Source organism: Danio rerio, chromosome 8 (genome assembly GCF_052040795.2).
Source record: "Danio rerio strain M-AB ecotype USA chromosome 8, GRCz13ab, whole genome shotgun sequence".
Lineage (NCBI taxonomy): Eukaryota > Metazoa > Chordata > Actinopteri > Cypriniformes > Danionidae > Danio > Danio rerio.
The window spans coordinates 21446140-21472453 of NC_141028.1; the positions used below are offsets into that span (position 1 = coordinate 21446140).

At 36.0% G+C, this 26314-nt stretch overlaps 1 protein-coding gene across 1 annotated transcript in view; it reads left to right on the top strand.

The window, feature by feature from the left end:
• The window catches only part of notch2 (notch receptor 2), a 70794-nt gene that overhangs the window by 25798 nt on the left and 18682 nt on the right, over positions 1-26314 (top strand). The window contains exons 3-16 of the mRNA NM_001115094.2: positions 14925-15190; positions 15524-15862; positions 16527-16649; positions 17512-17745; positions 17960-18115; positions 18228-18413; positions 18532-18645; positions 20448-20561; positions 20667-20900; positions 21695-21805; positions 22178-22370; positions 24083-24228; positions 24316-24429; positions 26031-26150. Coding sequence (NP_001108566.2) covers positions 14925-15190; positions 15524-15862; positions 16527-16649; positions 17512-17745; positions 17960-18115; positions 18228-18413; positions 18532-18645; positions 20448-20561; positions 20667-20900; positions 21695-21805; positions 22178-22370; positions 24083-24228; positions 24316-24429; positions 26031-26150 — 2450 coding nt within the window. The remainder of the gene's footprint in view (positions 1-14924; positions 15191-15523; positions 15863-16526; positions 16650-17511; positions 17746-17959; positions 18116-18227; positions 18414-18531; positions 18646-20447; positions 20562-20666; positions 20901-21694; positions 21806-22177; positions 22371-24082; positions 24229-24315; positions 24430-26030; positions 26151-26314) is intronic.

Genomic DNA, 26314 nt, shown 5'->3' on the forward strand with positions numbered 1-26314 from the left:
AGAACCAAAGTCAACAAGGTGTTTTTCAGTTTTTTTTTCCCCTCTGCCACTGAGAGCTCTGTACAGGAAAAGCAGTGTGACAGAGGTTGGCAGAGCAGGGTGTGTGTGTATGTCTGTGTGTGTTAGTGGTCAGACCGGTGTGTCTGCAAGCCTCCAGTCAGGGTGTGAGAACCAAGCTGTGTGTCATCTGTGTGCCTATGTCATTTTTTTGTATGTTTTGTGTGCGCATATGTGTCTGTCTGGTTTCATATGTGCCTGTGTTTGTGTGTGTGTGTGTGTGTTATTGCACATAAAAGCGGGTTTGTAGTCTAGGATAGAGATGTGAGAGGAAGCACAGCATTTCCACTGCAGCACCACAGTTTCAGAAACAATTGCACGCATAATAAAGTTTAAAATCAGGAATGTATAAGCATAGTTGAGTAACTTTGAAAACCTGACCTTGAAAACCTGACCTTGAAAACCTGACCTTGTAATGAAAAAGTTAGGCTGATTTCTAAATCGTTTTGTGTTTCTTTAGTTTCGGTTATATTAAAAGGGGTGAATTTAGAAATGCAACCCTTCTGAGATTAGCTCTGCTGACACTCTGACTTCCTCAAGGTGCATTACTGTTTCTATTTTGTTTTAACATGTGTCTTGTGTGAGCACTTGTGTTCCTATTTCATAGAGACTTGCATCTTATTTTGAAAGATTCCACTTTTACTATTTTCAGGAATGCTCAGTGTGATGCATAAATATTATTGAATGCTAGCAGGAAAGCAATTAAAAATGCATTTGCTTTGAATGTAATCCATGTGTTTGGGTCAACATAGGCTTATTCTGAAAATGTTGCCCTGTATACATTTCTGGAAAACGCAAATTATGTAGCCAGAAGTATGTATGGCTGCATTTCATCTTTAAAACAAACGCTACGGGGTGGTATGATGGTTTTCCTTTTGCGCTTACCAGCAGACCGCTTAACTCCGTATGCTGTTACCAGTTTTTTCAGTAGCTCGCCATGCTTGTCGGCAGATTTGACATGGAGAGAGGAGTTGACCACGACGACGGGGTTCAAGTCCGACAAAGAACGGTTCCAGAAAGGAAGTAAGACAAAAACAGAAGCCAAAAATAAAATAAAAATGTAAATAACAGGGTGAGAATGTGGTAAAATTCAGGTCAGGGCTTTTCTTTTTCTGGATTGCTTTTCTGTTCTTTAGAACTTTCAAATAATTAAAGAATCCTGAAAAAAGGTAATTGTTTTAACAAAAATATTAAGCAGCAGTGTTTTATTGCATTGATATTACTAAGAATAATTTCTGAAGAATCATGTGACACTGAAGTACAATGGATTAATTCAAAACCGCTTGTTGAAGTTGTAATAATTCCTCCACAAAATTTTAGTTTGTGTGTGTTTTATCAAATAAATGCAGCCTTGAAGAGCTTTAAAAAGTTTAGCAAAACATAAAAAACCTGGGGAGTGTTTGGTACATTCTTACATGAAACAGAGCATCAAAATTCAAGTCTTATCTCACAAGTCAAGGATTTTGCAACTTGCAAATGGACCTGCGCTGATCTGAGCCAGAGTGAGTGAGTTAGCAGTAAGAGAATCGCTGCCTGTGTGTGAGTGTGTGTGTTTAAAGCAGAAGTGAGACTGCCTTGAATACCTGAGCTCTTTACCTCTTTCTCTCTCTCTGCCCAGAATCTTATTTTCCCTCCTCCACATCAAACAAGATCTCTTTGTCTTGGCCTGCTTCAGGGGTGCAAACTTATTAATTTTTTACCCCTCACTTCCTCCCCCCACCACCCTTCAGTTCTTCCTCCCCCTTCTGGTCGGAAGGGAGAGTGGAGTCAGCTTGGCGTTTGTTTGATCTGACAGGTAGAATGTGCCTGCGGCGAGAGAAGAGCAGTGCGGAGACGTCTTTTAGCGCTCAAGAGGGTGAAATCGGAGATGTGTCTGCCTGCTGGTGAGAGATAGAGGAGGTAGAAAGAGAGATTACCCTGTCAATACCTCCCTCTGTCAATCATCTCTCTGTCTCATAGCCCTCTGTTCCTTTACGACCTCTTCTTTGGCTTCTTCTTTCATTGTTACTTCATCTCAAATCTTTGAGCTATATCATCCCTTCCCTTACCATGGTGTATTGTTCAGATTTTTTTTTTATTCTACCCTCTTTTCATCCTTGTCCTTCGTTCACCCCTCTCTCTCTTGTTTTTTCTGTCTCTCTATGTGCCTACAGGCTGGGCTGATTTGTTTCAAAGCCACATTCAAAGTGTGATGGCCTCAGGAAGAGCGTCTGCCAACCAGAAACTCTAGTCATAGAAAGAGAGAGAGAGAGAGAGAGAGAGAGAGAGAGAGAATGTAGGCTTCTGGATCATGTACCCAATTCTGTATATAACACTCAAGTCAAAGTCAACAACTCATCTGCGTGTGAAGAGTGGCAAGCAGAGGCCGTGATTTACTCAAACTCCCCCGAACACACGTTTAGCTAGCTGACCTAAGTGAGGACATGCCTTCAACTTCTTATTGGTTTTTTTTGTAAATAATCATTTCGGGGGCGGGGCATGTCAGATACTAGAGATCATTGATTGGTTATGATGTGATGAGAAACTGAAGTATGAGGTTAAGTGAATAAAACTGTTAGTCCATTTGAGCGGAAGTGACAAACTATAAGCCTTATATGTTTATATTAGTTTTATATCCATGGCTCGAAATTAACTTTTTTCTTGGTAGCACCAGTGCTCCCAACTTCAAATATTTAGGAGCACCAAAAAGAATTTAGGAGCACCAGAAAAAAATTGGAAGCACCACCAAAAATAAATGAGCCCCATTGCCAATTGTATTTTAAGGGATTTATTGTATTGTAAATGACATCAATTAATATTAACAAAAACCAGAAACAACTATTTAACTAATGCTGAGATGACATTGATATTTGTGTGCAATAATTCCAAAATGATTGTCTAATAATTATAGAATATTAATGATAATGACAATGACATGAATTAACAAATAAAAAATGACATGACTGAACAATGAATTACATTTCTCATTATGATGCTAACTTGAATTTGCTTAAATGTAAGTTATCTGCTATAAAAAGTCTGTTATTTTATGAAAAATAAATGTATGGTTTGCACCAAACAAAAATGAAGCATTGCAGTAAGAAATGTTTATTTTGCACTATTGTTTTTATATGCATGTCAATTTAATAAAAAATATTTCTGCTACAAAACAAACAAAAGACTTTAATAAATCATTCAATTCATTAAACCCAAACAGATTTTACCACATTCTCACCCTGTTATTTACTTGTTTATTTTTTATTTTTTGGCATCTGTTTTTGTCTTACCCGCTTTCTGAAACTGTACTTTGCCGAACCCTGTCGTCGTGGTCCTCTCTGCATCTCAAGTTCACCGACGTACATGGTGATCTTACTGGACAATCTGGTAATCTCCAGAAATGTATGTAGAGCTACTTTTTCAAAATGAACCTATGTTGTGAGGATTTGAAGGTTCAAAAATGCAAAGGAAAAACATTTTAGTTTTAGTGTGTGTGTGTGTGTGTGTGTGTATGTATATATATAAATATATTTTATATACAGGATTTTGTACAATTATATTTGCCTCAAAACAACTTCAATAGCGATGCTAGTGCTTTGTTTACCACTTGAGCTATAGGTGGAAAACAGTTTGTATATTGTTTATACTCTTTTTTTTTTTTTATTTAGATTTTTTTATCCCAAATATCCACATAAACTCACTCAATCGACATAAAAAAGTTTCTCTCACAGCCACCATTTTGTTTCTTTCTTTCTCTCATCTGTTTTGTACAAATAAAGGCAATTGTTGAACATTAAGTTTAGATTTTTAGGAGTCTAAGCCCTCGCTATCTGTATAAATATCAACTTATGAACGTATTAGCCACAGTCTTACATAAAAAAATCTTTACATGAGAGAAAGTTTCATAACCTTGCCAACTAATCTAATATACAACTGTCGTCGGCCAGGAAGGGGCCGTCCCAAGTCAAGACGAACCGAGTCTATTAAAAACATTCTCACAAATGTTTCCTATTGCTGGAGGCCTCGCACAATAGTGGGAAATGTAGTAACCAGGCCCTAAACCCACGACACGGCTTGCTGACAAGTGGAGCTGAGTGACAGAAAGATGACATGATTATGAGAACAATGACACACACCAGCGCACATACACACAACATTACTTGGGGTGTTAACATTGCTGAGGTTTTAGGTTACCTAGAGTACAGTTTTGGCTGTGATTTCACTGACATTTCCAACTGTTGGACTTGGAGGAGGGAGACCTGCAATGATTAAGATTCTTGTTGCTGACAAAAAGTTCAGTCCTGGGTTCAGTCCAGAGTAGCGTTTTGTCCTTGGGAACGGTACTTTAACCCTGTGTGTGTTGCTCCAGGGGAACCGACCCTATAATTACAGCACTATGAGGCTCTTGGAATGAGAGCCCTCTGGTAAATGGCAAGTAATTAACTAACTACTCTGAGATTTAGAGCATGTTAGCATTTTTGTTACCGTAAAGATTCCTGAAAAGTATACTGAAGGATTTTTTTTCATTTGTGAAACTAGTTTGTTTGCCACTCTCTAAGCAAACCAAAGCATTAGATTAAAAATACTACAGATAATTTTGGAGGTCACAAAATTTTCTAAAACAGGCAGGATAAATGTTTCCATCTGTTAAACTAATGATAGTTAGTCAGCTCTTTTTGGTAAAGCCGTCATTGTGTACTTGGGCATGTTGTTGACCCTATGACCTCCAGGGGATATATAAAGACCACCTTTCCTGTCATCAAGAACAAAGACCTCTGCGTAATTGCTGGTAATTATCTCTATTTGTGGGAAAACTTTGTATGAAAACATCATGGTGCACATTGATCAAACTGTCTGTGCCAACTTTTAAGATTTTAAAAAGTATTTATTTATTTATTTTTTTTGCTTTTGTATGGATTTTGATCACTATTTAATCACTTAAAAGATTTATGTTTTATTGGAATTTGAAATTACTTTTCGTTAGTTTTTTATTTATTTATTTACTTTTTACATTTTTTTTAAATGTTACTTATTCAAATGCATTAAAATTGTTTATAAAATGCATTTAAACTTTATTTTTAGCTGGATTAGCTTGTCGAATGGTCATCATAACCACACTTTTTTGATGTATTAAAATATTTCCTAAAGGTTAAGAATTATAATACAAAAATATGAAAAAAGCCTTACTTTTAAAAAACAAATTTATAACATCATAAATCATTAAGAAAGAAAAGGAAATCTGTTTTAAATGAAAAAATAGGGCTGGGTGATTATTTTGATGAAATCGAAATCGACATTCAGAAACTATAATCGAGCAAATTTTTCCTGCACGATTTTTTCATTACTTTCTCTACCATGTGTGCAGTCATGTGACCCCGCTCTTAAGACTGATTTATACTTCTGCATCGAATGCACGAGTATGGTCAGGTACAGCCTTTGCACAGCCGCATACCCGCACATCTTGTGAAAAATGTAACTACACAACACATGTTTGGATTACATTGACAATTATTGGAAGCTACGCCAGAGATGCCTTGAGACTAAATAAACTTCTATTACAATAAAATTATTGTTTGCATTAAAATATTTGTTTACAGAAGATTCAAGAAATGTGCTGTTTAAAATATGATTTACATGATATACAAGAGTCATTTCATTTAGGAAAGATCCTGCTTATATTCTACTTTTGAAAACATTGAAAAAAATTCATTTTGTTTCCAAAAGGGCAAGTTATTTATTTTCATTTTTTTAGTTTAAGAAAAAAGTGTGTGTGTGGCAATGTGTTTTAATATCAGTTGTTCAGCACAGATGTTCAATAAATAATCATAGATAGATAGTGTGTTTACTTCAATTATTTTAAAATCAATTATTGCACCCTTCACTCAAAAATCTCTCACCTGTATTATGTGAGCATATTTACTGTACAAAACCTGTCAGTGAACTATGAGGGCAAAAAATAAAATAAATAAAATAAACCATTCATTAATTGTAATCCAGTCAAAATGTTCAACTAATCGAGATTTTGATTTTAGGCCAAATCACCCAGCCTTATTGTCCTGAAAGCCTTTGATTGATTATTTTGACAATTGATGATGGCTTAGCAGTCAAAATAGGACTAATAAGCTCATGTATGGGACAAATTTTGGACCTTTGTCAGTTGGGGAATGGGTCTTTCAAACCACCTGAACCCCACCTGGCTACGGGCCTGACACCTGTAGATTTGTTCTCCCATGTTTTATGTTCAAGTTTAAACACCAATTAATCATGTTAAAGATTTAAGAGCGTTTCATTGTATTTTACCATTTTTGTAATTTGACTTTATTTTCAAATGCTTTTTATAAATAGTGCAACAATAATTGCATTTAAAAATTGAAGGAATATTTTTTAATCATCTGTCTTTGTGGACTCTGACGATCACAGCTGTGGATTTGTTCAGCTTTTTGAGTTTTGTTAAGTCCAGATTTGCTCAGTGTGTGTTTTGGAGCTCAGACTTTACACTAGCACAATGAAGCTTTTCATCAAAGCACAGACCAAAATGATACAGTAACCGAGTGAAGCGAGAAGAAAGAGATCATAGAAGAGAGCAGGAAAAGAAAGAGCGAAAGAGGAAGAGTATATTAAGGAGGAGTATATAAAGAGCAGAGAACCCTCCCTTCATAAAGACATGCTGTTTTCAGATCAGATTTATAGCACATATGCACTTGAAGTCAAACTCAGTCTCACCACAACACTTCTGCCTACTCCACCCTGCCCTTCTATCCGCTTCTTTTTTTGCTTCGTTCTTAATTGAGGGAAAAAGGAGAAATAAAACTTGACTTATTTTTCTTTCTTTCTTTCTTTCTTTCTTTCTTTCTTTCTTTCTTTCTTTCTTTCTTTCTTTCTTTCTTTCTTTCTTTCTTTCTTTCTTTCTTTCTTTCTTTCTTTCTTTCTTTCTTTCTTTCTTTCTTTCTTTGGTTCAGCCCTGTCTCTGTTACTCTTTTCATTTTGCACACCTCCCCCCGCCTCTGCTCTTTTTCCCTCTGTTTTTCCTGTGGTCTTTTGGCTTTCTAGAGAAAATTAGAGAAAGCCAGTGATGTAGCGGAGGGCCGACTGCGTCTATAAATACAGACAGCTCTTTTCCTCAACAAAGGAGGAAGGGAGTGCGCATAGAAAGACTTTTTAGTTACCATGTTACCAATTTTGCCCACTCGACCCTCAACTCGTTCATATTAAATAATCTAAGTACTGTGTGGGTGGGGGACAAATTCCAAGGTGATGTTTTTTTTTGCAAGGAGGAAGTGAGTGGGTTGAAATCAAATCCTTGATGAGGTGCCTCGTAAAAGTATGAAGTAAAAAGAGTTTCCCCCCACCCAGTAACCATAGGCCCCGTGGATGGTACATAGAGGTCAGTGAGAGAGAGAGAGAGAGAGAGAGAGAGAGAGAGAGAGAGAGAGAGAGAGAGAGAGAGGGGCGCTAATATGAACCATCTGTAGAAATCTGACACCTCGGGAGAAAGAGCGTGAATAAGGGGGAGACGGAGGAAGGGAGAGAGAAAAATGCATGAAGTATAACAAAGAAACCTATAGATGAGTTTAGCTGCCAGAGACGGCTGGTTTTTAGATTTTTGCAGTCTGTGAATGTTTGTGTATATAAATCACCATGACTGTCAGAAGTAAAGTAACAAATGCTCATTTATTGATCCAAAGCATGGCTGTAATAACTGCAACCCTTGAGAGCAGTGATGGTGGTCTGAATGAGCTTTTCTCCGCGGAAATCAAAGGAGCAGATAAAGCGAAAATCCCTCCATGTCTTTGAATAGTATAAAGTGACACAACTGTCTGAAAAGGCCTGTTCCCTTGAGTCCAGGCTATTTGCTTGCGCCGGTTTTAAGTGTGTTTGTTGTTGTTTGAGTGTCAGCACTGCTGTGATCTCGTGACCAGAGGGTCACTGTGGGTGTATTCTTACCCAAAGCAAAAAATCACACACACGCGCACACACACACATACACACAGCTGGAAAGCAGCTAAATCATGCTTGTACAGTTTGATGCATGATGTGAGATTATGATGTTTTTGATTACGAGATTATGATATTCCGCTCTGTGGTGGAGAGTATGGACTTTCAGATACAGACAGGATGGAGAAGATGAAACTAAATGCATGATGATAACAAATAAGGTGTGTGTGTGTGTGTGTGTGTGTGTGTGTGTGTGTGTGTGTGTGTGTGTGTGTCGGAAGTTTACAGCTCAAAGTGAAATCATGCACAGAGTGCAAGTTTTACTCCACCATGCATGAATGCAAGTAAAAAAATTGCTTAGCCTCGGACAGCATAGCACACACACATCTAACGCGATCTTAATGTGATCGCTTTAATGGTCAAATACATGCACAATTGTGTCAGAGCGTGGTGTTTAGTGATTATTCATATTAACCCTCATTTGTTTAATAAACAAACAAGTTGAGAATCAAAAGACACGAGAAAGAGAAACCATATCAGAACCGCACTATTCTTAAAGTGAGCGTGCGGTATTCCTGCTGCTGCCGACTGTTTTTATTATTAATCAATAATAAAATCAAAAATACAGTGAACATGCTTAAAGCGCAGTTTAAACATAACAGATTTAATAACTAATTTCTAATAACTGATTTCTTTTATCTTTTCTTTTATCTTTATCTTTTATATTTTACTAGATATTTTTCAAGATACAAGTATTCAGCTTAAAGTGACATTTAAAGGCTTTATTAGGGTAAATAGACAAGTCATTGTATAATAGTAGTTTCTTCTGCAGACAATCTAACATATATATTGCTTGAAGGGGCTAATCATATCGAGCTATTAAAATAGGTTTCAAAATATTCAAACCTGCTTTTATTCTAGCTGAAATAAAACAAATAAGCCTTTCTCCAGAAGAAAAAATATTATAAGAAATACTGTAAAAAAAAAAAACCTCTGTTAAACATAATTTGGGAAATATTTATATATAAAAATAAATTCACAGGAGGAAGAATAATTTTGACTTCAACTGATAATCATTTTGAATAATCGTGATTACAATTATGACCAAAATAATCGTGATTATGATTTTTTCCATAATCGAGCAGCCCTACTCCTCTTTTTGTCTGCATAACACTTTAAATTTTGCTCATTATACATCTATTATATTGTTACACGATATATACATTCTAGATTCACAGACGTTGTTTTTGACACATTATTTAAAATATGTGGCTAAAAAATAGCTATTAACTTAGTTTTATTTTTTCTGGTGGGGCCAGTGAAAATTATGGCAGGGCAAGTAACAATCTGACCGGGCCAGTAGAAAAAATCGTAAGCATTGAACCCACCCAAAGACAATATGAAATATTTTACTGCTTAAAACCACTAAAATTCAAATATGAGGAAAATGATGTATCACACGTTTGTGTTGTCACTGATTCCCAATATTTTTTTTTTCTTAATAGAAGTTTTTTTTGTTAATAAATAAATAATGCAAAATACATTTTATAGGTTATTTAAAAAACTGAGCTGCACATTTTCTCATTTGAAACACCAGAATCAGAACTTGTGTGTTTAAAAAAAAGATCTGATCTTGAGCCATAATTCTGCTGCAACAGTTGTATGTGTGGGTCCTGTGTATGATCTTAGGAGATACGTTTTGGGAAACGGGTTGTTTGAAATCTCAAGAAGGTGTGTATATGCAGTCATACGGGTGCTGCTACTACTACAAATACTACCACACACACACACACACACACACACACACACACACACATACAAAGACATTGTCAATGGGGCTTTTTTATCCCTCGTCTGTGTTACCTGAGCGTCCTCTGGGAACCCGGCACCTGCATGGCAGCAGGCTGTAGTGTGTCACACACAAGAACACTTTACAAGTGTCCGAAACTTTACATTAGATCTAGTCATTTAGCAACTGACAAAAGAGCATTGAGTTACAAACTAAGTTAAATTAATGCTAAGGAAACTAATGCTCATTCTTATCTTGGTTTCTTTAGACCTGCCTGCCACTTTTTTTCTCAAATGAAATACTTTTTTGGAAGCCTATATCTATGACTTCACTAGACCATGATGGTTAAACATTAGCAAGAACTAGAAAGGTCAGAGAGAGAGAGAGAGAGAGAGAGAGAGAGGGGTGGGAATCAAATGGATAAAGAAAGAATGAGACAGAAGGGCACACAGGGTTTTTTCCCTCTCAATCTTATTTTGCAATCATGTAATTTCCTCTTTGTAAGCATTGGTCATGTGCTGAAATCTCTGGAGAGTTGTAGTGAGGAGGAGGAGAAATGTGCCCTTACTGTCTCATGACGAATTGTTGTCCACTGTCATACAGAAATGAAACTTATTCTGAATGCTTTTGACATCTCGTATTGCCCTTATTCTGCCCTCCGTATGCAATCACCTCACATGGCATCTCAAGGACTTTAAAAGACGACATGGAACTTCATTCATAAATAATAGATAGCATAAATCATTTAGATATTGTTTTATCACTTCTACACATATTCCAACTTAAACTCAGGTACCTAACTGAATACGATATTTACCTGCATTAAAATTAACTGAAAATGCAAATGCTCTGAACTCCATGCAAATGAACAGTAATTCATTTGTTTACTTATTTTTTGCTATGGGCATTTAGCTGACTGGTACTTTTTTATAATTATGTAAAATTATGACAGTGGTTTGTTTGTTCTAGACATTTTCAATTTGCTTCACAAGGTATTCACAGGGTCTTAAAAGGTCTTATATTTCAAAAACAAATTTTTGGGCCTTAAAAAGTCTTTAATTCGCTGAAAAATTGACTTGTAGATCTTAAATCCTTTTAAATGGGTTTTAATTATCCAATTTCCATATTCTGAATGTCCATATCCCATAGACTGTATACAGTATGCAGTCACCAACAATTCATCTCCATAACACTTTTAACAAAAGTCTATTTATAACTCTATTTTACAATATGGTTCCTCACAATAACATTTGTAATACCACCTGGAGGACACTGACCTGGAAAGACTGTTGAACATTTATTTCATTATAGTTATTATAGTTTTTAAATCTTGTCAAACAGAAGTATGTATGGCTTGCTTGTTTTGTCACATTATTTAAGTATTAAGTAATTAAAATTTATTTTAATGGGACAAATAAGCATTCTTACTATGAAGCCCTCTATAAGTTTGAAGTTTTATTCATAATGGTCTTAAAAAGGTCCTAAAGTCTTCAATTTGCTAAAATATTGACTTAAATAATTTTAAATTGGTCTTAATTTTCCATTGTCCATGTAAAGCTACCCAATCATGCCAACACCTGTACACAGTATACAGTCATCAACAATAACAATACATCTCCATAAAACTTTTAACAAAACTCTATTTACAACTCTGTTTAACAATATGGTTCCCCAAAATAACATTTGTAAGTTCTCCATGTGTTTATAGACCATATGTGGGGAGGACACTGACCTGGAAAGACTGTTATAAATTTTTTTGTGATAGTTTTTAAAGCTTGTCAAAGAAAGGTACACTGTAAAAAACAACCTATAGAATCTACTCAATAAAACTGAGGTAAGAATTTGCACTTACTTTGTTTGGGTAGATTATAAACTATATATTTATATAAAGAATACCTCAATTTAACAGCTCTGACAAACTGCAAAAAATTAGGTACGGTCTACCTAATATTTTACATTAGATTGCATAAATTATTACTTATAATAATTGAGTAACATTAACTCTATGTTAGTAAGCAACAGTCTATCTACTAATTTACTATTATTAATTATTACCCAATAAGAATAATCAAAAATAATTTTTTCATTAAAGGTTGAATTTACTTAAAAATTGTCAGAAGCAGGAGATAGCATCAATTGCTTTTTTATTGACAAAACATTTTTTAAAAACATTTTAAAAATGTAATAAAAAAATGCAAGTACAAAAAAAATGCAAGTACAAAAAAGGTACGTTTTTACCAAAAAGTACGTACAAAACACCTTAGCATGAATTTCAAAAGAAATACATTACATAAAGCATTAAACATTCCATATTATGTTTTCCACCAATCTGAACACATTCCAAAATTAAAACTTCAGTGTTTAGATACGTGTGCAACACTTGCAACACAAATAAAAGGAGTCACTGAAATGAGAATAAAAAAAATACAAAAAAAAAATTAAATGAAAAAAATCTCCATTACCTCAACAGAATACCATGCCAACATTTCACCAACTTTTATTTTAAACCAAAACAAAAAATGCTCTTAGATTCAATTTTTAGGAAAATACAACTTCATATAACTTCCATTGCATGCAACTTCTTAAACATTTTGAAAAACATTTGAAAAAACACTAATTAGGTACAAGTGCATTAAATTTCCCCCAACACAACTTCATAAAACATTATACAACATTGTAATAGGAACACAATACTATTTACATATAGCTTACACCTGAGGCTTTGGATCTTTTTTAGCAGCTTCATTCCATCAAGTTCCAAAAACAGTTTCTGGAACACTTCAAAAGTGTACTTGAGGTTTTTGGGATATTGAAGGTTGAGTGCATAGATAAGTCCCATCAATAATGTGCATGCTGTGGTTATGTTCCCACAACCGTTCAGCACTCTGCTGCCCTCTATGACGACACACACATCCACTGGGTCCACCTCAGCTGTGGGGTTTTTAATCACTACCAATTTCATTGTGGCCTTCAAGTTCATTCTCCTGTTAAAAAGAAAAAAAAGCATTTTCAGCACTGAACTGAACTAAATCATCGAGAGCATGTTTTAAACAAAGCAAAAGGCCGTCGTTTGGTGCATTCACTGTTAAATCATTAGCAATGATTGTATTATCCACAGTACAGCTGTAAAAATAGTGATCACGTTTAACTAATCCTGCGTTGAGAGAGGTTAGGACCGCCTACCTCATTAACATATGGACACAGAAATAGATAAATGTAGAAATGCAGAAATAAATGTAAAAATAAATAAATATAGAAATACAAATAAATGTAGAAATAAACGTAGCATAACACAAATGGTACCAAAATAGCTAAATTAAAAATGACACTTTAACACAAAATTATTAATTTATGTATTTCTACATTTATTTATTTCAGCATTGAATTAATTTATTTATATATACATTTATCTATTTATACATTTATTTATTTATGTATTTCTACATGCATTTATTTATTAATTGATGTATTTTTACATTTATTTATTTATGCATTTATTCATTTATTTATTTATACTTGGGTAATTTCTGGTCCTCCATATCCGTCCGCATGAACCTTTGTGAAATGTAACCCAAACATTAGAGCACTTTCTGTTAGCCATTGCCTTAGCGCAATAAATATTGTGATTGCAATGCGATTTTCGATTTTGAAGATGCTGGTATAGATCGGTAGTGTTTCCTCTGGATCTGGCCACGGGATGTCGATTTTACATTTAGTACACTTTTGCTTCACGTCGTTCTTCGCGAATCCAAGATAAGTTCAAACAGCTGAAGCATTCACACAGGTGAAGCGTATATCATGTTCTTCTCGAGTGCCATTAAAGATTCATTCAACATGAATGAATCAATTGAGAACGACCACTACCTCAAGTTCAAACACTGGAGTGGAGTAGCTTCGCTGTTTATAAATTTCAGACATTGACAATGATGAAAACTACTATAATTAAGTGATATAGATGTTTATTCACATTAGCAGGTGCGAGTACTGGGCAATTAAAATTTAAATGCTAATTTGACTGACCACAAATTCTAAAATGTGAATCTTTCACTGTGGTGTCGACAACAAAGAGAAGCGCGCAAATTATAATCTTCTGGTTGATTTTAACGTTGCACAACTTAACATTTGCATTCAACATTTCAACAAGTTAAATAAAACTTACCTGTAATTCAATTGCTGTCCCACCACGTTGGCAATGACATGGAAAATGGCGACCCCGCGATTCCTTCCTGGATGTTGACACATGCGCAATTTGCGGTACCAAAGCAAATATTTAAGAGTATACTTTACTCATTTTTTAAGTGTTGCATTTTTTTACTGTTAAAAAATAGATAGTGTAGGTAAAATGTACCCATTATGTTGCATTTTAGATGCTAACTCATAAACTTAATTAAACTTTAACTGATTTTCTTGGGTGGTATTTAACACCCCCTTGAGTAATTTTTTACAGTGTATGTGTGGCTTGCTTGTTTCGACACATTATTTAAGTACTATTCAAGTAATTTGAATTTTTTCAAGTAAAAATCCTTACTGTTTATTAGAGCTGCACAATAAATCGAAAAAAGATCGCAATCTCGATTCGACCCCGTAGACGATCTTAATCCAGCATTTCCATGATTCTGCCAATCATATTTTCAAGTTTAGGAGAGAAGCAAAGGCGGCTACACGAGTCTTTTCAGTGTTTCACATACGTTGCTCAGCAACATAGACACCTCCAAATGATGTTGAAAGAATCACATACAAATAATAGTCACATATAAATAATAGAATTATTTATAGAAACCACTAGACCTACACATAATATTATTGTTGTTTTACCATATGTTTGAGAAAAAGCTATAATAATTGCTGACTCATATTAACCTTTATTTTACATCTACAGAATCGTGAGAAAATCGTGATCTTTATTTTAGCTAGAATCGTGCAGCTCTACTGTTTATAAGTCTGAAATTTCATTCATAATGGTCCTAAAAAGGTTTTAAAAAAGCCTAAAATCTGCAGAAATCCTGGCTTCACTTCCAGATTTTTGTTTGTTTAGATGTATTTGGTAAAGCTAAGTTGTTTAGCAATGTAACAAAGCACTGTTTTGTATGTGGTAAAACACAAACTATAACAGTATTTGTAACAGTATGATGAAATAATATTTGTACTCTTTTTGCGTGTGTTTCAGGTGTGCTCCTGGTTTCTTAGGGGAGTACTGTCATCACAGTGACCCTTGTAATCTGTTGTATTGTAAAAATGGAGGAGAGTGCAAGGTGAGCGTGGCCGGTGTCCCTGGGAGCCCCTCATGCGTGTGTCCTCTGGGCTTTGCGGGTGAGCACTGCGAAATCCAGAAAAACTCCACCTGCTACCCCAATAACCCTTGCACCAATGGAGGAAAGTGCTTGCTCCTTCCCAACGACCAATACAAATGCCAGTGTGCCCTTGGGTGGACAGGTCAGATCTCTCTCTTAATCTTTTCTTTTCATAATCATAAAAACAACAATAAAACAGCTCTGTTATAGACCATTTCAATGTTGTGATGTCATTAGGCCATGAACACTTCCTGCTTGTTATCAAACTATTTCATAACAATTAAACCATGACTTAATGTTAAAACAGCTATCATAACATTATTTATCAGTGTGTGGCTCTTTTTGTATTCTCGTAAGCTATAGCAACTAAAAATGTAAAACAGGAAATACGTTGGGACCATTGTTTTTGTTTACATCCCACAAAATGGTCTGTAGTTTGAATTGACTTTGTCTTATGCTGATGTTTACTCTTCAGGTCAGCATTGTGAGCAAGAGGACGCATGTCTGTCCAGCCCATGTGCCAACAAGGGTATATGCAATGCTCTGCCAAATCGCGAATACTCTTGTACCTGTGCGCCTGGTTTTCATGGTTCCCGTTGTCTTAACGACACAGACGAGTGTGTGGACCCGTTAGTATGTAAGAACAAAGGCGTTTGTGTGAACACCATAGGCTCATATCGATGCAACTGCCAACCTGGCTTCACCGGATTGGACTGCGGGAGTCCTTACTTCCCCTGCTCTCCGTCCCCCTGCCAAAATGGTGGGACCTGCCGGCAAACAACAGAAACCACCTATGTATGCCACTGCCTGCCAGGTGAGTTTCCTAGGAGAGAAAGTAGAAAGCTGTTTTGATTATAAGAAGAAATAAGGTGATAATCTGAAGAGAAGCTAGACTTGTTCATATGGAACTGAAACATGTTAGTCAGACGTGCCGCAGCTTGCCGGATCATTACGTCAGAGTCCACTTGGACCTAAGCCAAATAGACCAGTGTCTAATGGGATTTTACCGCAGCACAAGGGGAAATCCATTAACATCTATAAGTCACATTTGAAAATGTTTAATTGTAATCATGTTTCACAGTCTTACTAGTCTACTTTTGATCAAATCACTTCTAGCTGTTACACTAAATAGAGGAGAAGCTTAATTTAATCTCAGTCAAAACAAACTGAAGTTTCTCCATTGAATAAGATGCCGGTTATATCTGCATCTGTTTGAGAGTAAACACACAGAGATACTTTAAGCGAACTTTATCAGTTTGTCATTTAAAGAGAGCCGTGCTGGCAAAACACAGCAACAGGCCAAAACTCCTCTCTCACCCCAGGCAGCGAACACGAGCCGTGAGAAATGTCTGTTCGTGCTTTAAAGTTGAGTAATTATGTTTGATACTGCCAGAGCGAGACAGGGCATCTTTGTGTTACCGAGACCTGGGATTGAGAGGGAGATGTTGAGGAAATTTTCTCTTTTTTTCTCAAATCAGGTTTTAATGGTACAAACTGTGAGGTGAACATTGATGACTGTCCAGATCACCGCTGTCAGAATGGAGCCACATGCATGGATGGAGTGAACACCTACAACTGCCAGTGCCCACCTGAATGGACAGGTAAAGAAATGACTATGTGTTTTTATGCTTGTTTATGTGCCTTGTTTGTTTTGTGTAACAATTCATTTTCACAAGTGATTTTGTAATGATATCAAAACGTAATTGACTAGCTTTGTGATTTAACAAGAAAAAAAATTAAATAAATTAGACAAAGTCTGCCATAAATATTAGTATTGTATGTGAATTACTGTTTAATTATTCTTTTGATTTATTACTGGCTTATTTTATTTTACACTCTAATAATAGTTTGCAATGATAACATTATTTGGAGACAAGTTGTACATTTAAACTAAATAAAATAATATTTATATTACATTAAAATATATAACGCTGCGGTTTCCCCCACAAGTTCAAAGACATGCTGTATAGGTGAATTGGGTAAGCCAAATTGTCCGTAGTGTATGTGTGTGAATAAGTGTATGAATTTTTCCCAGTGATGGGTTGCAGCTGGAAGGGCATCCGCTGCATAAAACATATGCTGGATAAGTTGGCGGTTCATTACGTTGTGGTGACCCCAGATTAATAAAGGCACTAAGCCGAAAAGAACATGATTAAATGAATAAATAACTGTTTTTGAGCTGTCTATTCATAAAAGCATCCTAAAATATTATTATTAGAATGTATTAATTATATGTATACAGCTCATTTTATGCCAAAAAGAAAATGAATGAATGAATGAATGAAAAATATATAAAATGCAATCTATGTGACAAGTACAGTAATCACTATATAATTATGGGTTAAATTAATCAGTCTTTGACCTACAAACCATTTTTTTTAACTAATTAGTTTTAATGTTCCACTCAAAGTGTTCAAACTCCTTCAAAACGTGCGATTGAAATAGTGACCCTTTTATCTCTAGGTCAGTTTTGCACTGATGATGTGGATGAATGCAGACTGCAGCCCAACGCCTGTCAGAACGGAGGCACATGCAGTAACACACGCAACGGCTACAACTGTGTGTGTGTGAACGGCTGGAGCGGCCTGGACTGCTCTGAAAACATTGATGACTGTGCAGCTGAGCCCTGCACCGCTGGCTCCACTTGCATCGACCGTGTGGCTTCCTTCGTTTGCAGCTGCCCTCCCGGCAAGACTGGTCAGTATAAACAACCACGCTGGCTAAATATGACATTTGACATTTTGGTATTTGATTTATTACTATCTCAAAAACCAGCAGCAATCCTTATGAACTACAATCTGTGGTTGTCATACTGGTTAAGATAATATGCTTAAATCCTGTTCACTGAAGTAGTAAACAGAAACAACTCCAATCAGCTGTATTAAACATAGTCTTTGTTTCCATGTTCAAGGTTTGCTGTGTCACATTGATGATGCCTGCATCAGTAACCCTTGCAAGATGGGCGCTCATTGCGACACAAACCCTGTCAATGGCAAATTTAGCTGTAACTGCCCTTCAGGATACAAGGGCAGCACATGTGCAGAGGATATCGACGAGTGTGTCATTGGTAAGATAGTTTGCTTTTCTCTTCTTTGTTTTTTTCTGCATTGCCTCTTTTACTGCATACACAGTTGATTATTTTTTCATATCTTACCTGAATCTTTTTTTTGATCCATCAGGGCCAAACCCATGTGAGCATGGAGGCTCATGTAAGAACACAGAGGGGTCCTTCACTTGTAACTGCGCTCCAGGTTACACCGGCCCACGTTGTGAGCAGGACATCAATGAATGTGGCTCCAACCCCTGCCAGAATGATGCCACCTGCTTGGATCAGATAGGAGATTACACCTGTATCTGTATGCCAGGTACTGCATTTACGCTCTCTCACACGCTCTATAATCCATTGGAAGATGGCATTTTTTGGCTCTGTGTCTTTATAATAATCTCATGATGATGTGTGTTTGTCTGTGTTCCCCTTCATAGGCTTTGATGGAACACACTGTGAAAATGACATTAATGAGTGTCTCAGCTCACCTTGTCTTAATAACGGTAGATGTCTAGACCAGGTCAGCCGATTCGTCTGCGAGTGTCCTCAGGGTCAGTATAATGATTGGTGCAGTCAAACAACAATATGGAAGGCACCCATACAGTGCATCCAAAAAGTTTTTACAGCACTTTAATTTTTTCCATTTTTGTTGTTATAGCCTCATTTAAAAGTTGATTAAATTCATTGTTTTTCTCAAACATTCTACAAACACTTCCCTACAATTCCAACGTGAAATTAATTTATTTGACATCTTTCCAAAAGGGTAATAAGTATTTACAGCATTTACCAATAGTCAAAATAGAGATGCTTTCTGTTTCCTCTGATCATCCTTGAGGTGTTTCTACTTGATTGGAGTTGACCTGTTGTAAATTCAGTTGATTGGACGTGATATGGAAAGGCATTTAACTGTCAATTATAAGGTTCCACTGTTAACAGTGCATGTCAGGAAGAAGCTAAAGCACATTTCTGGCCAAATTAAGCATTCAGAGAAAAAACGCCTTTCTTAGTGAGGTGACCAAGAACCCAGATGGTCACTGAAAGAGCTTCAGTGTTGCTCTGTGGATTAAGGGAAAACCTTCCAGAAGAACAACCTTTGCAGCACTCCACCAATCAGGCCAGTATAGTAGAGTAGCCATGACAACCTGTGTGGGGTTTGCCAAAAGACACCTGAAGAACTTTCAGACCATGAGAAACACATTTTTCTTAAGCCCGGATCACACTGTGCTGTTTTTAATATTCCTAATTGATTGTAGCTTTTCAGACTACATAAACATGATTTCTATGTCACACTGTTTGGAATTTGATGTCGTCCATCCATCACATATTCAATAACACAGGTTTTTAAATAATACCACACAGCAAACATAAACAAGCTGTAGTGATAATTTTGCTCCCAAAATGCCTTAATAGTGGCAAATTTTGCCATTGGTTGACATTGTTGCACTGATTGCATCACCAGATTCGGATCTCCGATTGGTTTTTGGTTTGACACTTTTCTTAGCTGAAGTCACACTGCAGGAAAGTGTCTGAAATCTTTTGACACTGCCAGAACTTCATTAGTGGGAATCTTTTACGATTTCCCAATCATGGCTAAAATCGCACAGTGTGAGCAGGCCTTTAGCTGATGATATAAAGATTGAGCTGTTTGCCTGAAAGAAACCTGGCCAATAAATGATGAGTTTAATCCATTTTAAAATATGACTGGAACATAACAAAATGTTGAACACATGAAGCACTGTGAATAGTTTCCAGATGCGCTGTATGAGCTTTATGAATTATTTCTTCAGGTACTTCTGATATGATCTGCATGTTTTTTTCATGAACTGTAACTAGGAGTGTGGACTAAACCATGATTCATAGTAATGCAGTTTCAGTGACTGTCATGGTTGCATGTTTGTTGTGGCATTTTAAATCTGTTAGATTGTTGTAAAACTGTATAATATCAGTATTAGTAATGTAATTCACACTACAGTACTACTAAAATATTAAAATATTAAATACAAATATTAAAAAAGGCCAGTTTCATTATTTTAAAACATATAAGAATAGGTATAATATTGCACAATTGATCTGTTTTTACTGAATTTTTAGATTAAAAACTGTAACTTTGGTGAACATAAGTACCTGTTTTTTATTTATTTGTTGCTTCACTCTGTAAAGTTGCTTTGGCACAATTTGCATTGTATAGTTTTAGAAAAAGGCCACTTGACTTGATATTAGTAATAGGTGCTGGCAATTAATAACATTTCCTGTTACAGTGTTGTTGAAAATAAGCTGTGGGAACACTTCTTCTCAAAGCATGCACTACTTTGTGGTATTGTCATGAGACTGAATGTGTGTGTTTTGACCACAGGTTTCACTGGGGAAACGTGTCAAGTGGACATCGATGAGTGTGCCAGCACTCCGTGCCATAATGGTGCCAAGTGTCTTGACCGTCCTAACGGTTACGAGTGTGAATGTGCTGAAGGTAACATTATTAACAGTAACCATTGTAAATAGTTATCATTAGTAAAAGTTCTCACAGAACTGATCCTACAGTAGGAATTCATGTCTTATCTGCTGGTCTTTTTAGGTTTCACAGGGCCTTTGTGTATGGAAAACATCAACGACTGTGAACCCCAACCCTGTCATCATGGCAAATGTATAGATGGAATTGCTACCTTTCACTGCGATTGTCTCCCAGGTTATATGGGCCCCATCTGCAGCGAGCAGATACGTGAGTGCCAGAGTGATCCCTGCCAAAACGGAGGTCGCTGTGTTGACATGGTTAACAGATACCAATGCAACTGCCAGCCGGGTACCGCAGGTGAGACTCACCTGTGATCCTTATACGTTCTGTGGGAATGTGAGAGTATATGGGTGTTTTCCATTGCTGGGTTGCTCTCACTTTTTATTAAATTCTGATAATGAAAATACGCCTACAGTTCTAATACAAGAGGTATGGGTGAATTGGGTAAACTAAATTTGCTGTAGTGAATGAATGTGTGCGAATGTGAGAGTGTATGGGTGTTTTGCATTGTGGGGTTGCAGCTGGAAGGGCATTTGCTGCATAAAACATATGACAAAGTAATTGGTGGTTCATTCTGCTGTGGTCACCCCTGATAAATCAGTAAAATGATGTAATTAGACTTTAGAATTAGACTGATATTTATGGTGGAGGTGTTTGAGATGTTTACTTGTGTTAATCAGCTGATCTTTGTGTGGAAAATCTCTGAGCTTGTGTGCTTCTATTTTAATTGCCTGATCATCAATGACACAACAGAATATTAAAGAACAACTGTTTGCTTGATTTATGCAAGTAATCTGGGGATACTGGTCAAAAAGATTTGTGCAGTGAATAATGGAGTATGTCTACTTTGTCCATCTCCCTGCTTTATTTTTGACAAATCCTATATTCTGAAAAAGTCCTATATTCCTCAATCTAATAAAAGAAATAAAGCTCACTTAACCCCCCTGCTGGATGCATGCTCTTACTACACACACACACACACACACACACACTTAGGAAATAAGGGCATTATGTAAACTTTCTTGCAGACGTTTTCAAGAGCTGCTGTGTAAAGCTTCTTTTGATTATTTTTCCATTTATTTTCATTATAGGTGAGAACTGTCAGATTAACTATGATGACTGTGCCAGTAATCCCTGCCAGCACGGGACCTGTGAGGATGGAATCAATGAGTACAAATGCGTGTGCGAACCTGGATACACAGGTTTGTTCATCCCACATGCACAAATATAAATACACATATGCAGATGTGCTTCAGTCATTAAGTTCTGTGTAAATAGTTTGTAACACAACCACACAATGCATCTCTTCAATTTGATAAATCATACGTGTCAAACTCCAGTTCTGGAGGGCCACAGCCCCATACAATTTAGTTTTAACCGCAATGAAACACACCTGATCAAACTAATTAAGTCCTTCAGGCTTATTGTAGGTTTGTGTGTTGAAGCAAGGTTGGAACTTAACTCAGCAGGGTTGTGGCCCTTTAATAGCTGAGTATGACACCACTGATATATGATTGTGCTGCTTCAATCAACAGTGAAAGTTTTCATTATTCACTCTTTTTTTTTTGTTTCAGGGGAACGATGCGCTGATGAGATCAATGAGTGCAGTTCAAACCCATGTCAGAGTGGGGGGACGTGTGAGGATAAAGTGAATGGATTTAAGTGCAAGTGTCCAGTTGGGACTTATGGGCCCCTGTGTCTCTCAGGGGCAGACCGTTGTATCCGCATGCCCTGCCGGCATGGAGAGTGCATTGGGAAGCAGGAAGGGTAAGAACTGACTTAATTTGCAAGCAATTTTGTCCATGCATCAATTCTTTTTTAATGTTTATTAACATTGATACAACATATAATAACATACAATAACATACATTTAAAACATACACATACACAAAATTCATACACATCAACACCAAATGATTTTACAAATATTGTGTAAACATGCCAAAATGCATTTTTATGAATTCATGACAGGTTCACACTGCAACGAGAGTCACTATAATGTGTATTATTATAAAGCCAGGGCCCTGTGAAATTTATTTTATTTTATTATATTTTATTTACAGTTTAACTTTTTTCTTAGGTTTTGTTGAATTTTTCCTGAATTCCTGTTTAAATTTTCCTGAATTACATTATTTTTATTGTTCCAGGGCTTTTGGGCCCTACCATGCACCCAGCTTAATAAGGCCCAAGACATGTTTTGCGTGAATTGTTGCAATTTACATACCAACGCAATCCTAATATTCACATTTTGCGCCACGTTGTTTAAGTATCAAATCCATTTGCACTACTTTGACTAGTGAGCCGGTCAATAAAGAAGGTGTGTTGAGGCGCATTGTTGGCATGTTACTATTTTGAGAAAGTTAAATAAACCATGCAACTGACCAAGTAAAACCTGGCTAAAGTTAGTTATGCGCCTATCAAACGCTTGATACACACAGGATGTACAGCAATAAACAAATATCTTTACATATAAAAAATCTTAACAAATGAAAATATCTTTACATATAAGCTTTTTTCAGTTTATTCATGACAATTAGCATTTTTATTATAGTGTTGCTATTATTAGCCGTATTACTTATTATATGCATATTTATGTATATATTTTTTAAAATAAAAACAAGATTTGTCCACCTGTTGGGTTTTTTTGACGTCTGCATCACCAAATGGGGCAAAAAAATAGTAACTTTGCAATATGACATTGTGATATGTTGTTTTTGAGCACACTTTGTTATTATTGTTCATTTATTACTTTGCTGGAAATTAGAGCTGAATTTAGAAATAGTTTTGAAACAAATCTTTGCTCTTGACAAACAAAATTAAATATGTTGGCTAATGAATGCCTTCCGTGGAGTGCGTACAACACCGTTGACTTATTCATAAAAGCAAAGAAAAGACCGCATGGAAGAGGCTCGTTCTTTATCCTCGCTCTGCAGATGGTTTGTTTAACGGTTTTCTGGCTAGTGAAGCATTCAGTTTGTCCATTCAGTTTTTCTTCTTACAAAGTCTGCCATGTTAATAAATAGCAAATGCACAACGGAGTGACGCAACTGAATTTTAAGGGAATGAGAGATAACACCCCCATTGGTTTAATACATGTTATGTGCAAAACACACCCATAACTCATAATGAGAATAAGCACAACCCTGTTAGACCATGCGCCGCGGCGCAAATTGTATTTTTCCATCCTTAAAATAGCAAAAAAGGATTTAGACACTCCCTTAATGCTTTTGCTCCATGCACTTTAGACTTTGCGCCTAGATCATTAAAATAGAGCCCTTTGTGTTTTTATATTTCCAGGCAAAGTTCTGTGTCATGATTTGTTTAGGTGTAGTAGCATTCGTTTAAATTATTTGTCCAAAATATAACAAATGCTGTGTTTTGTGAGCTTATTATAAGGAACTATTATATGTTTAAATATACAGTATAAATCCTCCTCAGTGGCCTTTGTTCCTTACTATTTTCAACTGTTTTCTGTGTAGGTATCTTTGTCAATGTGAGCCAGGCTGGGAGGGTACGAACTGTGACCAAGAGAAGAACGAGTGTCTGTCCAACCCGTGTCAGAATGGTGGAACCTGTAATGACCGTCTGAATGATTATACCTGCGTATGCGCCCGTGGGTTTGCAGGTAATGGCATGTGATCCTTTCTAAACAAAGTAACAAAGACATTTAGGTCATACTCCAACTCCCTGGTTTGCCCTTTCTTTCATTCAGGTTTCAACTGTGAGATCAACATAAATGAATGTGAGTCAAACCCCTGCATGAATCAGGGAACCTGTGTGGATGGAGTCAACAGCTACGTATGCCACTGCAAACCACCTTACACAGGTGATGCACATATTTACAGTCTACAGTTGTCAAAAACACTTTTTTCTTACTTGATTTGACTTCTATAAGCAACATTTATGACACTTAAGTTGTCAGATTTTATAAACTTGATATGAATATGTGAGTTCCCAAATTAAAGTGTTATAATTGTGTTTGACAAATGTATTCATTCATTCATTCATTCATTCATTCATATGTATTGGCAAAATATTTTTATCTATTTGAAAGACACCAAAACTGATAACCTTGCAAAATTTGTTATATACATATAAAAATAAATAATACATTCTAATAATAATATTTTAGGATGCTTTTATGAATAGACAGCTCAAAACAGATATTATATTATATTATATTATATTATATTATATTATATTATATTATATTATATTATATTATATTATATTATATTATGTTATATTATATTATATTGTAATTACTGTTTAATTTGAAAGGACATATTTAATTATAATGGATATTTTTAGTAGTTTGGGGTAGGGCTGCATGATATTGGAAAAATATGACATTGCAATATTTAGTTTTTCTGTGATATAAGTATTGCAATTAGGGCTGTGCGATTTGGGGTAAATATCTAATTGATTTTTTTTTGACAGATTTTGCGATTTACTTTTGTAGTTAAGCTTCAGCTTCATAAAATTTGTAAGCTGTGGCAACAGTTCTGCGACAGCTCTTAAAAATGACCCGTTTTTGTTTGATGTCTATGACTTTGAAACTAAAATATTCTCATATTACCAGTGCTGTTTTTCTTTGATATTAATTGGTCCATAAATGTTTTTAAAGCAGCAGACGCCATATCCCACTTGTAAGTGATTTCCAGTTTGTTTTTTTGTTTGTTTTTTATCGTGGGCATTCCCCATAGTTCAGTTGCGCAATTCTGATTGGGCAGAACAAAAGTGTGCTTACTCAATTGGCTAGTAAGACTATCACACACAGACGGCAGTCACGCATTTGGTCTGGGCAGGGGAAATTAAAAAATACATATATTTTAAATATCGCAGACTCTTGCAATTTGCTAATTCCAACATTTGAAATTGCGATTGTGATTTGATTTCGATTAACCCCACAGCCCTAATTGCAATTTTACTAGATAGCTTGAACAGCTCTGTTTGGAAAGAATTCAGTAAGATTGATTTGGATGACTCTGTAGAGGAGGAACTCATGCATAAAAAAAAATAAAAAAAATCTGACAACATTCAAGCACAGCATTTGAATAACTAAATGTAAAAACACTGTGTAGTTCGCTGTAAAAATAATTCAATATAAGATACAAATGGTAAATTTATTGTGCTTGAATTCTTAGTCATAGGCCTTAAAAACACATTCACTCCGTTATCCTTACGTCCTGCAGTGATTCCACAAATCACATCTAAAAGATTTCTCCTAGACAACTAATTGCAACATATGAACTCAACATTGCATTTCCTGCGATGTGACTATTGCAGATACACACATTGCAATATCGATAATGAAACGAAATAGTGTGCAGCCCTATTTTGGGGTTTTTACACTATGGGACCTGTACCAAATCCAGCTGAACAGCATTAAATTCTCCACAACTGACTGGACTTTTCACTTCTCAGGGAAACACTGTCTGGAGAAGTTGATCCCATGTGCCTCTCAGCCCTGTCAGAGACGAGGAGTCTGTCAGCCATCGCTGGATTACACCAGCTACACCTGCAAATGCCACAGCGGCTGGGAGGGTGAGCGCTTCAAGTCTGGGTGTTGGTGTGATTACATATTTAAGTCAGTTAAATGTCTGTTGAAGGAACAGTATCAATAGATATTAAGCTGACAGTCTACTAATACTTAAATGGACCATCAAAATAAAGTGTTTCTCATATTTGATCTGAGACGATCACATATA